Genomic DNA, 13,735 nt, shown 5'->3' on the forward strand with positions numbered 1-13,735 from the left:
CACATATAGTGGCTCACAAAATGCATATATACACTTAACCTATATATTTAAATTTATATTTAATATATGTATTTAAAATCTATTTAGTCACACAGATGCATAACCACCATCCTGAGAGCTTTACTTTTCAAAAATTTTGACTTTAATTTGTAGGTACATGTTCTTAAAAAATTAACAAAAAACTTGAATTGGATTGACATCTGCAATTAAGCAGGCATTAAAAGTTTCTTCCTTAGTCTTTCTCTTTGGCCTTTTTTCTACCAATTATTAAACATTTTATGTGGTTTATAATTTAAATGTGCAGGAAATAAATAAAATATTGAGTATAAAAATCAGTTTTATTCTTAGAGAATCGTGCTACATAAACACATGTGAATATCAATAGGTATTTTGGAAAGGTTAAAAAAATAAACATTTGATTCTATCACAAAGTTAAATTTCTAAAGCTGGGGATGATTTGTTTTTAAACTTTTTCATTATAATTTAAAACAAAGAATGAGTTTATACAGAATTGAGAGGAGACTCAATCTCCATGGTACACTAGAACTAAAGCATATTTAATTTAAGGAAATTTATTGTCTTTTTACTCATCTAATAGTTTCATAAATATTTGATAAATTTATTATGTGTGAAGAATACATGTCAAACATTCAATTTTGACTTCTAAGACAGTATTGAAGTTTTTTTAGTGTGATAAGTTGTTTTTCCCTCACTGGCTTAAAATATTTCTATCCCAGATGTTGAGCAGAGTTGTCAGAACATTTTGCATGATTTCTCCCCATTGTGTTCCAGAGGAAACACAATGGAAAGTAATTCCAGAGAAACAGAAATTCTATTACAGCAATCTTAATGGATAGTAAAATCCATAGTAGGCTTTTTATGGCTTCTTTTAAAGTTGAAGTTTCCTTAAAAGCTACCCTGAAGAATACAATGACTTATTTTGATATGTAGAGCACTATATTGCTCTAGGCAACAATTATTTTTACAAAGGCAGAAATACTATACATGTTACAAGTCTGAGAATAAGCTAGGAAATTTAGAGTATCACTCAGAGTGGTACATTTCAGATAATTTTAGAATTAGAAGTTACAAAGATGTCAATGATCTTGGTTTTTACATTATCATAATTAACTTTTCAAGCACACATTTATATATTTATGTGTTTTTTTAACAGGAGAAAACGAAGTTTTTAATACATGTATATGGGGAATGTACATAGGCATGGTATTCAAAAGACAGGCAGTATTGGGAAATAATGACATTTTGGACAAAGGAGAGATATAGGGTATTAGATTTCAGAAGTGGAAACGGGGGTGATTTACAGGTAGTTGAGGAAGAGGGGAATGTGCATGGTAAGAAAATCCTTACCAGGCCACTCAGGAACCCTGGGACACCGCTCACTGGCCCCAGCCCAAAGCCCTCTTAGTTACCATATTTAATCAAATTAGGCTCAGGCAGCATCCTAAGATGTCCTCCCTGAAGCAGGTTTCTCTCTGTGAATCTCTTGGGCAGAAAAGGGAGGAAGGTAAAAGGTTCTCTCTGAGTCTTGTTTTATAATAAATTGCTTAAGATCAAAATCCTCAAAAGGCAGCTTCAGGGTGGCAAAATTCAGTACGGACTGACAAGCGACGGTCCGTTAACCTAGCTCCCACGGCATGCCGACTCCAGCCTAGAGCAGGGCAGTTGCCTTTGGGAAACTCAGTTCAGAGTCATCTGGACAAAGCGGGTAAACCAGATCCTTTTTTTTTTTTTAATTTGTCAATTTAGAGTTGACATTCAGTATTATTTTATATTAGTTTCAGGTGTACAACCTAGTGGTAAGAATTTATGTAATTTACGGAGCGTTCCCCCAGATAAGTCTAGCACCACCTGGCACCACACATAGTTATTACGGTATCGTTGACTGTGTTCCCTATGCTGTGCTTTACGTACCCAGAGACTATTCTGTAACTACCAATTTGTACTTCTTTTTTTTTTTTAAAGCACACCTTTATTTAGCATATTTTTTTACATATACTTTTAAGTTTATTGATAGAGCCCACATGTTTTATGATTTTCAATAGCTGTGACATAGGGGCACTGTATTGCTCTGCTATTAAATGCTTAACCAACCTACCTGCTTTTGAACATTTAGATTGTTTCCAATTTCAAAAATAGTACTTTAGGGATATTTTGATATATATTCTATTCCTCATTTTGTTGGGGGTTTTTTGTTGTGGTTTTTGTTTGTTTGTTTGTTTTTTTGGTGTTCTCGCAATGAAAGAAAATAGAAGTATAAGGAAAGGGTTGTTTCTAATTGTGCATCTCTAGAACAGCAATAGCACAAAGACTTAGCAATATTAAGAAAAATTTTATTTTTCTTTTTATCTTTTGGTGTTGTTCCTTATTAGATCAACTAAGATTTATTATATGCCTTATAAATATATTTATTGATTTTTATCATAAACATCTCCAGCAAATCCAGTTCTTGTTACAGGCCAATCAGTGCTCTCTGTTCTTTGTTTCTCTTGTGCTAGAGACAGAGCAGTAAGCTGGCTGTTGACGAAAAGCCAGCTCTGATTCATTTCGGGGTCTGATTCACACAGTCCCTGGGAAGAAGTGGTAGTGGTAACACAGCCACGGCCTCCCCATGACTTGCCCTACCACTATCGGGTGACATTCACAATGTAATGCAACAAGTGCTTGCTCAGTATGTGCAGTGGAGGCCACCAGCACTCGGCCAGGGGTTACGGAGACACTAATGAAGTGCCAAGCATCCCTTCTGCCACTGGAAGGCTAGAAGAGCTCTGAAAATGGAAAATAATGGGAGAGCTAGAGAGGTTGGATTAGTTGGCTAAGGTTGTGTAACAATGTACCAAACACTGGGTGGCTTAAGCAGTACAGGTGTATTATCTCACAGTCCTGGAGGTCCAGGATCAAGGTGTCGGCGGCGTTGGCTCCTTCTGAGAGCTGTGAGAGAGAAATCTGTTCCATGCCAGTCCCCTAGCATCTGGTGATTTATTCACTGACAAACTTGGACATTCCGTGGCTTACAGAAACATCACCCTGATCTCTGCCTTCGTCTTCCTCTGGTGTGCTCACTGTAACTGTGTGTGTGCTGAAATTTCCCTTTTTTACAAGGACACTAGTCACACTGGTTCGGGTCCTACCCTAATGACCTCATTTTACTTGATTACCTCTGTAAAGATTCTATCTCCGAATATGAGAAGTTTGGGACACCTTAATGGGGAAGGTTGAATGTGGTGAACCTTGAAAGGCATTAGGATTTGTTCACTGCTTGTTGATTATTCCCTTATCAGTTCACTCCCTTGTTGACAAGAGCTGCTGAGACATGAGGGACAATGACTGTCAGCACCCACATAGGCAGGTTGGTCACTGATACAAAAAGTGTACCTAGGAGCCCTGGCAGGGTAGCTCCATTGGTTGGAGAGCTGTCCTGTACACTGAGAAGCTATGAGTCCGATCCCTGGTTGGGGCACATACCTAGGTTGCGGGTTCGATCCCTGGTCGGGTTACGTATGGGAAGCAACCTATCGATGATGTTTCTCTCTCATGTTGATGTTTTTCTCTCCTCCTCTTCCTCTTCCTCCTCTTCTTCTTTCCTCCCTTCCTCTTTCTCTAAAATCAATAAACATATCCTCAGGTGAGGGTTTAAAAAAAATTTTAAGGGGTAGCTAGAAATCAAAACTAAAAGAACAGAAATGGGCACTTTTCCAAGAAATCTCATCAGAAAAAAGAGCTTTTCTGTGAAAAGAGTAAGGAAGTATAAGAAAAACTCATGCTTACAAATTAAATCTGGTGTTGGCTTAATATCAGTGCCTGTGTGGTTGGTCATTTGCTTACTGAAGTTACTCTTCTGTGAAAAAAGAGCATCTGGAAAGAAAGCGGTGCCTTTGATGGAAAATTATATTTGGCCTCTCTAGTTGGGGCCTAAATTATAGTTCTTGACTTGAAAGATACACTAACAATTATGAGTTGTTATGACTAAATTAACTCTTAACTAAATATGTTAACAGGCCATGATTTTCTTTTAAAGCTGCTTCCAGCTTTTATAAGAAAGTGATGTTTACCCCATCCTGATGTGTCATTTCTTTTCATCTTAAACTCTGGTGTCCCAGGTATGTGACCTGGAAATCATGCTAACAGAAAGCTTTAAAAAGTTGGCTCCCCCCTACCCCGGCCCCAGTTTTAAAGCAGTCACTGTTTATTAACCGACCAGATTACAAAAATAACCATGTTAGATACCTTAGTTCATCCGTCGAGTAAGCCTGATGACCTGGTCTTCCCTGTTAACCAGCATCTCCACCTTCTACAAAATGGGTTGTCTTTTTCTTCATTCCACCTCATGGAGAAGATAATTTGAAGGGCCACAGGAAATTGCTTCTTTGAAGCATTTTCTAACAGTACAGATCCCACAAATCAGATCCTCCATGCAGATGATGCCATATTTACTAAGAGATCAAACAATCAATGTGTTATCTGTCAGGGCAATTTGTTTTTTACTGACTTTGCCATAGCCACACTTGTAGATCAGCTTATTGACTGACTTCAGGTTTGGGTACCGCCATGTGAGCGATGGTTCCACAGCCCTCAGCATGTTAATCGAAGCCTTTTGGAGCTTAACGAAAGTGCCACTAAAGATCTGGTGAAGGTGAAGAAGCTGCAGCACCTTTCGGACCTTTGGGCTCACACCATTGATACCTCTCTGATCTGATGGCAAATGCCAATCGGGGTTCCGTGGGTACATAGAAGTTGCCAGCTTTTCTTGCCATCGTAGCCATTCGAGTCTCAGTTCTGTACATCTGCCTATATTCCTTGTGATAGAGCTCAGCTTTTTCATAGATAGGCTTCCTTCTTGCCTTCGAAGCATCTTTTGCGCAGACTTCTTTCTTAGGCACTTGATCTTCCGCTCTGTGAAATTCCTTCGCTTTTTCTTAAGGGTTTCTGGCCCAGCAGGAACCTTCTTCTTTTCTGCTCTCTCCATGGCTCCTGCCAGAAAAGAGGAAAAACAGTTGGCTTTCTAATTTGACGCATCCTTGTGTCAGTTTCATAGTACACTAAGTCCATGCCTTATAAAGATATGCATGATGGCGACAGCAATAGATACTCAAATAATTGTATTAACTCTCAACGATCACATGTGAAATTGTCATATAGTCTTCCCCCAAAAAATTCTTAGGTTCCATTCAGTGAAACTGAGGAATTTTTTAGAATGCCTCTGGAATTTAGATAGTAAATGTCTCCTTTTAAAAAAGAAAGAAATCAGGTCCAGAGAAGTGTATTGAACCATATTGCCTTTCTTTGCTCGAATTTGGATTCTTTTGTCGGGGGGAAGGAGATGTAATATTTATAGAAAGAAGTTGGGGAAGAAATTCTTCAGAGATTTCTGTTAACAGGACAGATATATTTGATATATATATATTTTTTTAAACTAAAAAATCAATGGTGTGGAGATCAAAAAAAATGACTGTATGCAAGTTGCTAGTTAACTTACAAATAAATGCATAGTAAATACTCTAAAATCCACCGGCTGCAGGTGCTCTGTGAAGGTGACCATAGCATATGTAATTCGGCCCTGGCTCCCAGTGGAGGGGTCTGGGCAGTGCTGGGGGCTGTTCTGCTGAAGCTGGTACCCAGAAAGGGTTGTGCTGCATTCATCAGAGAACCTCTTAACTGTCTGTGCTCTGCCTATTGGCAGAGCAGGTTTGAAATGTCACCTTGGTGCTATGTTCTTTTGTTCACCAATATTGTGCTCAGTCAAGAACTTCATAGCCCTCAGGAGGCAGGGACAGTGTTTCGCTCACTTTCATATCCCTAAACCCAGGAAAGTGCCTAGATTTGGATAAGGATTGTTGAATGACTTGTTGAATGTAGTAACAATGAAGAGGGGGAAACTCTATGCATTATCCATAAGTAAAGAAAAACACAGTTCAGAAGCCAGGATGTGTCAACCAGCTATGAGGCAGGTCCATCGTAACTGAATTGGCCCAGCCACTCGTTCTGAGGAGTCAGTGTGTGCTTATGTAGCCTAAAGGCATCCCCAAAGAAGTCAGCATTTCCAAGAAGAAGATTCAATGCATTTTATTTAAATAGAAAGTACTAGTTAGTGATGCATTCCCTTAGTAATGATTGAGCAGAAAATTTAATGTTCTTGACAAACGTGTATTGTCAAAATAGACATTTAGGGATCAGTCCGAATACATCAAAAATACATTTTAATGAATTTTTTTAGTTCAGTGGAGAGCGTGTTTACCGGGGAGCGCCTGTGCCTCGTTGCCCTGGTACACCTGACTGAGAGTATCAAGCTCTGTGCTTTGCCTTGTGGTTGCAGCAGGATCACAGCCCAGCCTCTGCCCTGAGGAGCTCAAAACCCCCAGTGCTGGGGAGAGGCAGCTGTCCTGTGGCACGGTGGTTGATAATACAGGCCTCTTTGCAGCGCCGAGGAGGCAAGAGCAGTGATTCACTCCTCAAATGCCTAAGGGAGAAGCTGACAGCTAGAGCTGATTGTTGAAGGCTGGGTCTTTTTTCTTTTTCTTTTTAGGAGAGTGCAGGGCAGATGAAAGGGGTGGAAAGATACTCTGAAAAGATTAACATCTGCAAAGGCACAGAGGTGAGAGAACCTGTGAAGTTCTCTCACTACAGGGAGGATTCTAAAATCTAACCAAGCCTCAGATCACGTGAGGGGACCATTTTAAAAATACAGATTTTTAACACCTTTGCCCCAGAAATTCTAATTCAGGAAGTCTGGGGAGGAGCCTAGGAGAGTGGCTCTTTAAATTTCCCCTGATGGTTTTCTGTTCCGCAGCCAAGTACAGGGTCCAGGTTTTTGCAGGAGACGATCAGTGACTTGACTGGGAATGCTCAGCAGTGAGGTTTCCGTGGGGAGGCGGCAGCGCCCTCCCTTTCCCTGGGAGGAGGTGTCCTAGGACCCATGAAAATTGCATGTGCAGTCTCTTGCCTGCTCCCATACAGGTACAAATTCAAGCCAGTTAAAATCAGTGTTGCGTGACCTGGAGGAAAGGGTGGTGGAAACACCGCAACTGAGAGTAGGGTAGACAGCTGAAGTCGCTGGTCCTCTCAGAGCTCTTGGCCTCGGGACCCCACCACATTCCAAAGCTGTGGGCCCACAGAGCTTTTGTGTCTCCATCAGTATTTACTGTATTAGAAATTAAAAGAAATATTAAAAATATTTGCTAGTTCTAAAATAAACTCCTTACCTATGAACAGGAATAACACTTTTATGAAAAATACTTGCATTAAAATATATTTCAAAATAAAATAGTGAGAATGACATTGTTTTACGTTTTTGAACATTTCTTTTGTGTCCGAGTTAAACAGGCATTCATTTTGTTATAGTATCACACATTATGTTTCCTCTGGGGAACTTCATTGTATACCCTGAGAGAGTGAGTAAAAAAAACCCAAATAATTTCTTAGTATTATAAAAATGGTTTTGACTTTGTAGATACCCAGCAGAGTCTTGGGGTCTTCCCAGGGATGTTATCTCTTCAGGCCACCTAGCAGACCCCCACAACTCCCCAACGTATACACCCACATATACCTAGGTACCTAGGCACTGCCTTGGCGCCTCAGGATAAAGCATGTGAGGAGATCGCTGTAAGTGCTTCACTCTAAGAATAACTCCATTTGCAGCAGATTTTAAATAAACATAGAGAACGCAGCTGAGCGTTTCTTGAAGGAACAAATGTTTCACATTAATGCCTGTGTACCTTAATCAGCAGATTAGATTAGACATCTTTGTAGTTGACCATTTCGAACCTGTGGTTATTTCCAGATAAATTGATATCTGGAAGCTCCTATTCTAGGTAAGGACAGCATTAGATTGTGTATAAGATCATAAGCTCTGGACTCAGGAAGCTTAGTCTGAATTCCAGCTCCAAAATTTACAGGGATCATGGACAAGTGCCCTGACCCCTCAGAGCCTCACTTTCCTCAATCTGTAAAGTGAGAAGGAAAGAATTAGAGGTTCACAATTCCTTATATCTGTTTCCAAAATTCAGAAACGTGTGAAAATGGAAATGTTATGTATAACTCATTGAATAGCCAAACCTGACCTGATTAATTTGGTTGCAAAAGCTAACTTGAACAGACATGAAACTCTATTTATTTTACCTGCTATGCCTATGTGTGTGTTTTGCTGCAGAAATTTAAAATGTTTAATAATGGAGTACTGTCCTAGAGCTTGCTTGTCTGTATATTATGAATGTTTCATAGTAAATCATATATCTACTGAATCCCAAAATACATCTGGCCCGGCATTTTGTATAAGAGATTGACGATGGGTATTATCATTCCAGGGATTATTAGATGGACTAATGTATACATGTTATGTCTAGAACACTGCCTACAACATAAAACCATATTAGCTTTTGTTAAATAAACAGGTTTTTATTTCCAGATAAGCATAGAAGCCACTGAATAGCAAATAAATTACTTCATATTTCATGAACATTTTCACATCAGTGAAGGGGGATTCTTGTTTTCTTTTTCCCTCTCGATTAGGGCCATGGGAACAAATGGCAAGTTGCTCTTTTCCTTCCACATATCAGGGAAAAGAGTAACATTGGCAGAGGTGGACCTTTGTTATTAGGAAGGTTTGGAAATGGAAAGCACTTCAGAGTTAGTCGTTCTGTTCATTTTTGCTGAGCACCTACCTACCAGGTGCCTGGCACTGCTGAATACTAGGGACACATTAGTAGGTAAGCCCAAGTCTTTATCCTTAAGTCCCTCACGGTCTAGTGGGAGAGAAACAGTTGAACCAGGTGTTGTGTCAAATCTTCAGCTTTGACAGAATCAGCCCAGTAATGCCCTGTAATTAGGGTTGCCGGATAACTTAATTTGAATTTTCAGTAAACAATGAATAACTCTAGAATTATGTTCCCAAATATTGCATGGGACATACTTACACTAAAGGTGATGTTTGTCCCCTGCAATATTTGGGACATACTTAGAACTAAAAATAATTGTTGTTTATCTGAAATTGACGTTTAACTGTTCCATATTCCGTATTTCCATATTTCATGTGCTAAATTGAGTAACCTTAACCTATAATCCTGGGCTATTGTCTGCCATATTAGCAATGTCTAAGGTGGAAATATACGTTTCAGTAATGTTGGGTAATGGAGTTTTTTTTAAAGAGATTGTTTACAGGGGCGTAGGCAGCGTTAAGGGAAACTAGGGATGCTGAAAGGCCTAGGGCTGGGAGCAGTCACCGCCCCTGGGCTCTGTGGGGCAAGATGAGGGAGAGAAATGGAGAGGACCGCTGACAGGAGCTGTCTCCTTCCCAGAGACACGTGTCCCACCAGCAGAGACCCATTGTGAAGGAAGTGAGCAAAAGACAAAGCTTTGCTCCCTCCCAACTTCACTTTGCTCCTGTCCCACAATCTCCAGAGCATACCCCTCCCCTTTTAGAAGTCCGAAGGCAAGGGGGTCAGCCTGGTGACCTCCATCCAGGATGCCTGGTGAGCAGGACTTCGAGGGGTGGGGAGTGGTCTGTGGAGAGAGAGCCGGCGCGATACTGCTGTGTATGCGGTCAGGATGGCCGGATATTGGGACACTTCCTCTCTTACATCAGTAATAGGTGGAAAGGAGTGGGAGAGGAAGAGAAGGGAAGCAAGAAAGGAAAGGAAAGCATGACAGTCTGAAATTTGAAGGTTGAGGAAAAAAGTAAATCACTACCAATGATTTTATTCAAAGGTAATTTTGCTTTTACCACCGCAATTTCTTGTACCAATATATTGGCTAGAACCAGGGCATGGGGGCTCTCCTGTGCCTGCACTTATGCCGCCCTGGGAGTGTGCACTGCCTCAGAGCGCCTCACCGGCCACACGGGCCACACGGGCCACACGGGCCACACCGGCCCAGGCGCAGGTTGAGAGGTCGACCTTCTTCCTCCTTCAGGTGAGAGGGCGGAGTCCCAAAAGACTGAAGACCTTAGAGCCTTGCCCTGCCTCAGGCTATCCCTGTCTCCCCTTGCAAGGCAGGGCCTGTGGTGCTTGAACAAATCCTGGACCCGAAAGCTTGCACTGTGCCAATGCAAATGACTAATAATATGATGATAATAAACAGGCAGCTGGTGAAGGGAGCGATAGAAAGGGTATTTGATCCACTGGGCCATCACTAGCTTGTGGACTTCTTCATCAGGACTCTTCAAATAAATGCCACTAACCACTGGGGAGGGCTTTTAAACAGATTGGGCACATCAGGTGTTCAGCAGATGTACACAAGGATATAGATGAAAATTAATGAACGTGCACTGGGCATGGCACCTTTGTCCTGAAGTATTTGAAGGACATCCCGGGCAGCAGCTGACTCCCCCTTTCTCCTGTCGCCTTGCAGTTCCCCAGGCCGGGCCTGCAGCAGACCCAGCAGCAGCAGCAGACAGCCGCCCTGGTGCGCCAGCTCCAGAAGCAGCTCTCCAGTAAGTACCCTCAGGGAACTCAGAACAGGCGCTCAAGCAAAACGCACGTGGTGGCTCCCTAAAAACTGCATTGCCTGCCTTGACACCATTTCCTCTGTAGTTTAGTCAAAGGCAATTTCACATTGTTTTGACATAGTTCAGCTTTAGTTTGAAGGCTACTTTACCTGGAAAATCCCCAATCTTTTTTTTTTTTTTTTTTTTAATTCAGGGAAATTATTTTCCTTTTGGTTCCACCTGAACCTGGAAATGTTTCTTTTGGGGGATCCTTGTGGAACTGGAGGTGCCCTTTTCATAAAGCTGGAAGGTTCAGACAGAGAACAACCCAGCAGGTGCTCTCAAGTATACTGATGAAGGGGATTAGGTGGCCTCCCAAAGGTCACAGATAGAGAAAGACCAGCATTAGACCTGCCTCCTGGTCCCTAGGGCTGGGACAGCTCTTACCACTGCACCATCCTACCCTTCCTGATAACGACTTGGAGAAACCACAGCCTGCACCGTCACAGGCAGTGTGGCAGGGCCGCGTTCTTCCCCAATGGTCTTGCCTTCTGTGTGGTATGATTTTTTAAAATTGTGCTGCCTCTCTCAACTGCATAGCACGGGCCACGTCAACCACCTCGTCTGGGTGCCGCTGGCGTGCTTCTGTGAATCCAGTCACCCCTGTGCTGCAGTCACAGGCCAGGAAATCCTTTTATAGGAATGGGAGCCAGCCCTTCCGATGCAGAGCCTGCAAGTCAGGAGACCTATTTTCTGGTGCCAAGTCTCCCACCATTATCTGAATCATGCAATTCTTCATCTGTGAAGTGTAAAGAGTGAGAGTAGCAGTTTCTCCTGGTCTCGGGTTATACGCCTGGGGGGCAGAGTTACGAGCAGCCAGCCCTGAAAGCAGTCCTGCCACCAGTAGGCTGTTGTGAGGAAAAGAGTCCCTTAATGGCTGCGGGGCAGCTTGGATTTCTTCTTTCTGCCTGGCTGCCGTCTGCGCCGACCTCCTAGCAGAGCAAACACGCCTCCTAGACCTGTATCTTTACAGGGCATAGCCAAGATCTTTTTTTCTTGTATAATATTTTCCTTTATAGCCTCATTTAATTTCACTTAATTCATGTAAATCAATCTTCTTTTGCAACTACTGTTTATTTTAATAGGTGTGGTCTGTGAAACAAATGTGTAGTTAAAATTTCATTGTTTCATTAATTTTAGAGTTCATATTTTTACATGACTTTATTAAAAAGACTGTATAATTTGAAGGACAAGAAAGCATGTTTATATTTTAGATTTCTTTCTAGTGTTTAGAAATACGTACCTAGGATTTTTATATAGTCTTACCTAGTTAGGGATCATATCTACTCCTGCTTCCTGTTTCCCAGAGCTCATGAGATGCAGCTTCTGGTTTTTTCAGCCGTCCCTTATGGAGCACTTTCTCACCCAGGCACTCTGTGACTTTCCATGTATTAATTCACTTAATTCCTCCCCCCACCCCCAGGAGATTAGATACTGTCATTGTTCCAGTATTATACAGGAGACAACTAAAGAACAGGGACATTGACTCATTTGCCCGAGGTTATTCAGTTGACAGTAAGGAATGGAGCTGGGACTTGTACTCAGTCTCCTTCCAGAACCCACTCTTCACCACCGCACACGCACACCTTGTTTTATTGTGCTTAGCTTCACTGTGCTTTACAGGTTTACAACTAGAAGGCAAGACCCTCCACCACAAAAATATTATGTCTTGCTTATTTGTGGAACTTGCTTTATTGTGGTGGTCTGGAACCGAACCTGCAGTGCCTCTGAACCGCTCCTGTGTATACTCCGCTGCCCACAGCACAACCGCAGAGGGCTCCTTTCTGTCACAGAACATGCAACTGGGGCCTCTGGATTTGAATAGTCCCACCAGAGTTGTTCAAGCAGTAGCTATTTCTAATCCTGTTTCTTTTTTAGTATGTACTCTTTACTTTTCTGGGTGTGTGTGTGTGTGTGTGTGTGTGTGTGTGTGTGCGTGCGTGCATGCATGCATCCTCACACACATGTACGTGCACAGGCATGCAACTTGAGTCCACACATAGCTGCTCTGACAAATGCATGCACTCGTGCACAATTTTCTCTTGTGTCTTTTGACCATTGGCAGAAAATTATCCAATTTCAAGCTCTTATAATGTGTATATTAAAGCAGATCAGTGTGCTTTTATAAAATCTTGAGAACTTTCAGTGCTTTATGATACTTATAGTCCTTTTGTGTGTTAGTATTAACTTGTTTCTCAGTTCAGAAACAGAGACCAAATACCCTGTTCCAAGCCGTGTGTGGGCAGGTGCGGAACTTGGATGTAGAGCTGGCCCTGCTGCAGAAGGAATTCAGCTGCAGCATTCACGCCCTTGGGGTCTCCAGGCCGGCATTGGCCCCTGGCCCATCAGTCAGGCTGGGATTCAGAACAGTGACAGGAGGGGTGGCATCTATCTGGGGCATAATTTTGCACCTACAATTTTATTTGAATTTATTTCTCTCACTAGGTAACCAGCCACAGCAAGGAGTGACTCCCTACGGGCATCCGCCACACTTCTGACTCTGGAAGAGGGCAAGACAAGAAATTTTATGTTCGCACTGAAACACAGAAAATCAAATTCAATGCATTAGTCATCTTTAGAAATGTCCCTTTGTTCTTTCATTTCTTTGAAGTTGTCTTATGTTTTATGCAACATTTCATACAAAGGTGTTTAAACAAAAGGCAGAGGAGGAGGCGTGGTTTAGTTTGTTGCTTTCAGCTTTAAAGTGGGCTTAACTATGTGGATCATGCGGGCCTACTCCAGGAAGAGTTTGGTAGCAGACTTTTTGAAATTGGTGCTTTTTTGAATCTCATAGTTATAGACAGAATGAATTATGGTAGATATAAAATATTTATATATTCATTAATGAAGGTTTTTTTTCTTTTCAAACTGTGCCGGACCAAACTACTGATTTGAAAGGCATGTCAGTTCTTGACTGAAAAGTGACCCATTTATTCTGCATTTACCTTTGATGGTGAAATGGACATTTATTTGCATCACTCTAATTTGAAATGTTTGTAATTTCATAAGCACTTTATAAACTTTGTTCTTATTTATGTAGGATTTTTCTTTGCTTTTGTTGTGGTCAAAAGGTGCTGAAACAGATTGTTGCTTAGTATTTAAACTTCTTAGACCAAGAACTTAAACCAAGGCTTCTATGAGAGCCACCCTAAGACATGTGGAAGCCTGTTAGAAACAGCTGTACTTAAAAATTTGTTTGCAATGGCAAGATCGTTAACCAGAGTCTATGTGAAGGTACAA

The 13,735-nt window shown here is 41.6% G+C and overlaps 1 protein-coding gene and 1 pseudogene across 1 annotated transcript in view; one reads left to right on the forward strand and one right to left on the reverse strand.

Annotated features, from left to right (window-relative positions):
* MED12L (mediator complex subunit 12L) overlaps positions 1 to 13,049 on the forward strand; it is a 312,438-nt gene extending 299,389 nt beyond the window's left edge. The window contains exons 45-46 of the mRNA XM_054585210.1: positions 10,360 to 10,441; positions 12,941 to 13,049. Coding sequence (XP_054441185.1) covers positions 10,360 to 10,441; positions 12,941 to 12,993 — 135 coding nt within the window. The 3' untranslated portion in view covers positions 12,994 to 13,049. The remainder of the gene's footprint in view (positions 1 to 10,359; positions 10,442 to 12,940) is intronic.
* Positions 4,247 to 4,993, reverse strand: LOC129079937 (60S ribosomal protein L7-like; annotated as a pseudogene).
* Positions 13,050 to 13,735: the final 686 nt, after the last annotated feature.

This window comes from Pteronotus mesoamericanus, unplaced genomic scaffold (genome assembly GCF_021234165.1).
Source record: "Pteronotus mesoamericanus isolate MK-2021 breed Mesoamerican mustached bat unplaced genomic scaffold, CSHL_Meso_final contig_82, whole genome shotgun sequence".
In the NCBI taxonomy this organism is placed as follows: domain Eukaryota; kingdom Metazoa; phylum Chordata; class Mammalia; order Chiroptera; family Mormoopidae; genus Pteronotus; species Pteronotus mesoamericanus.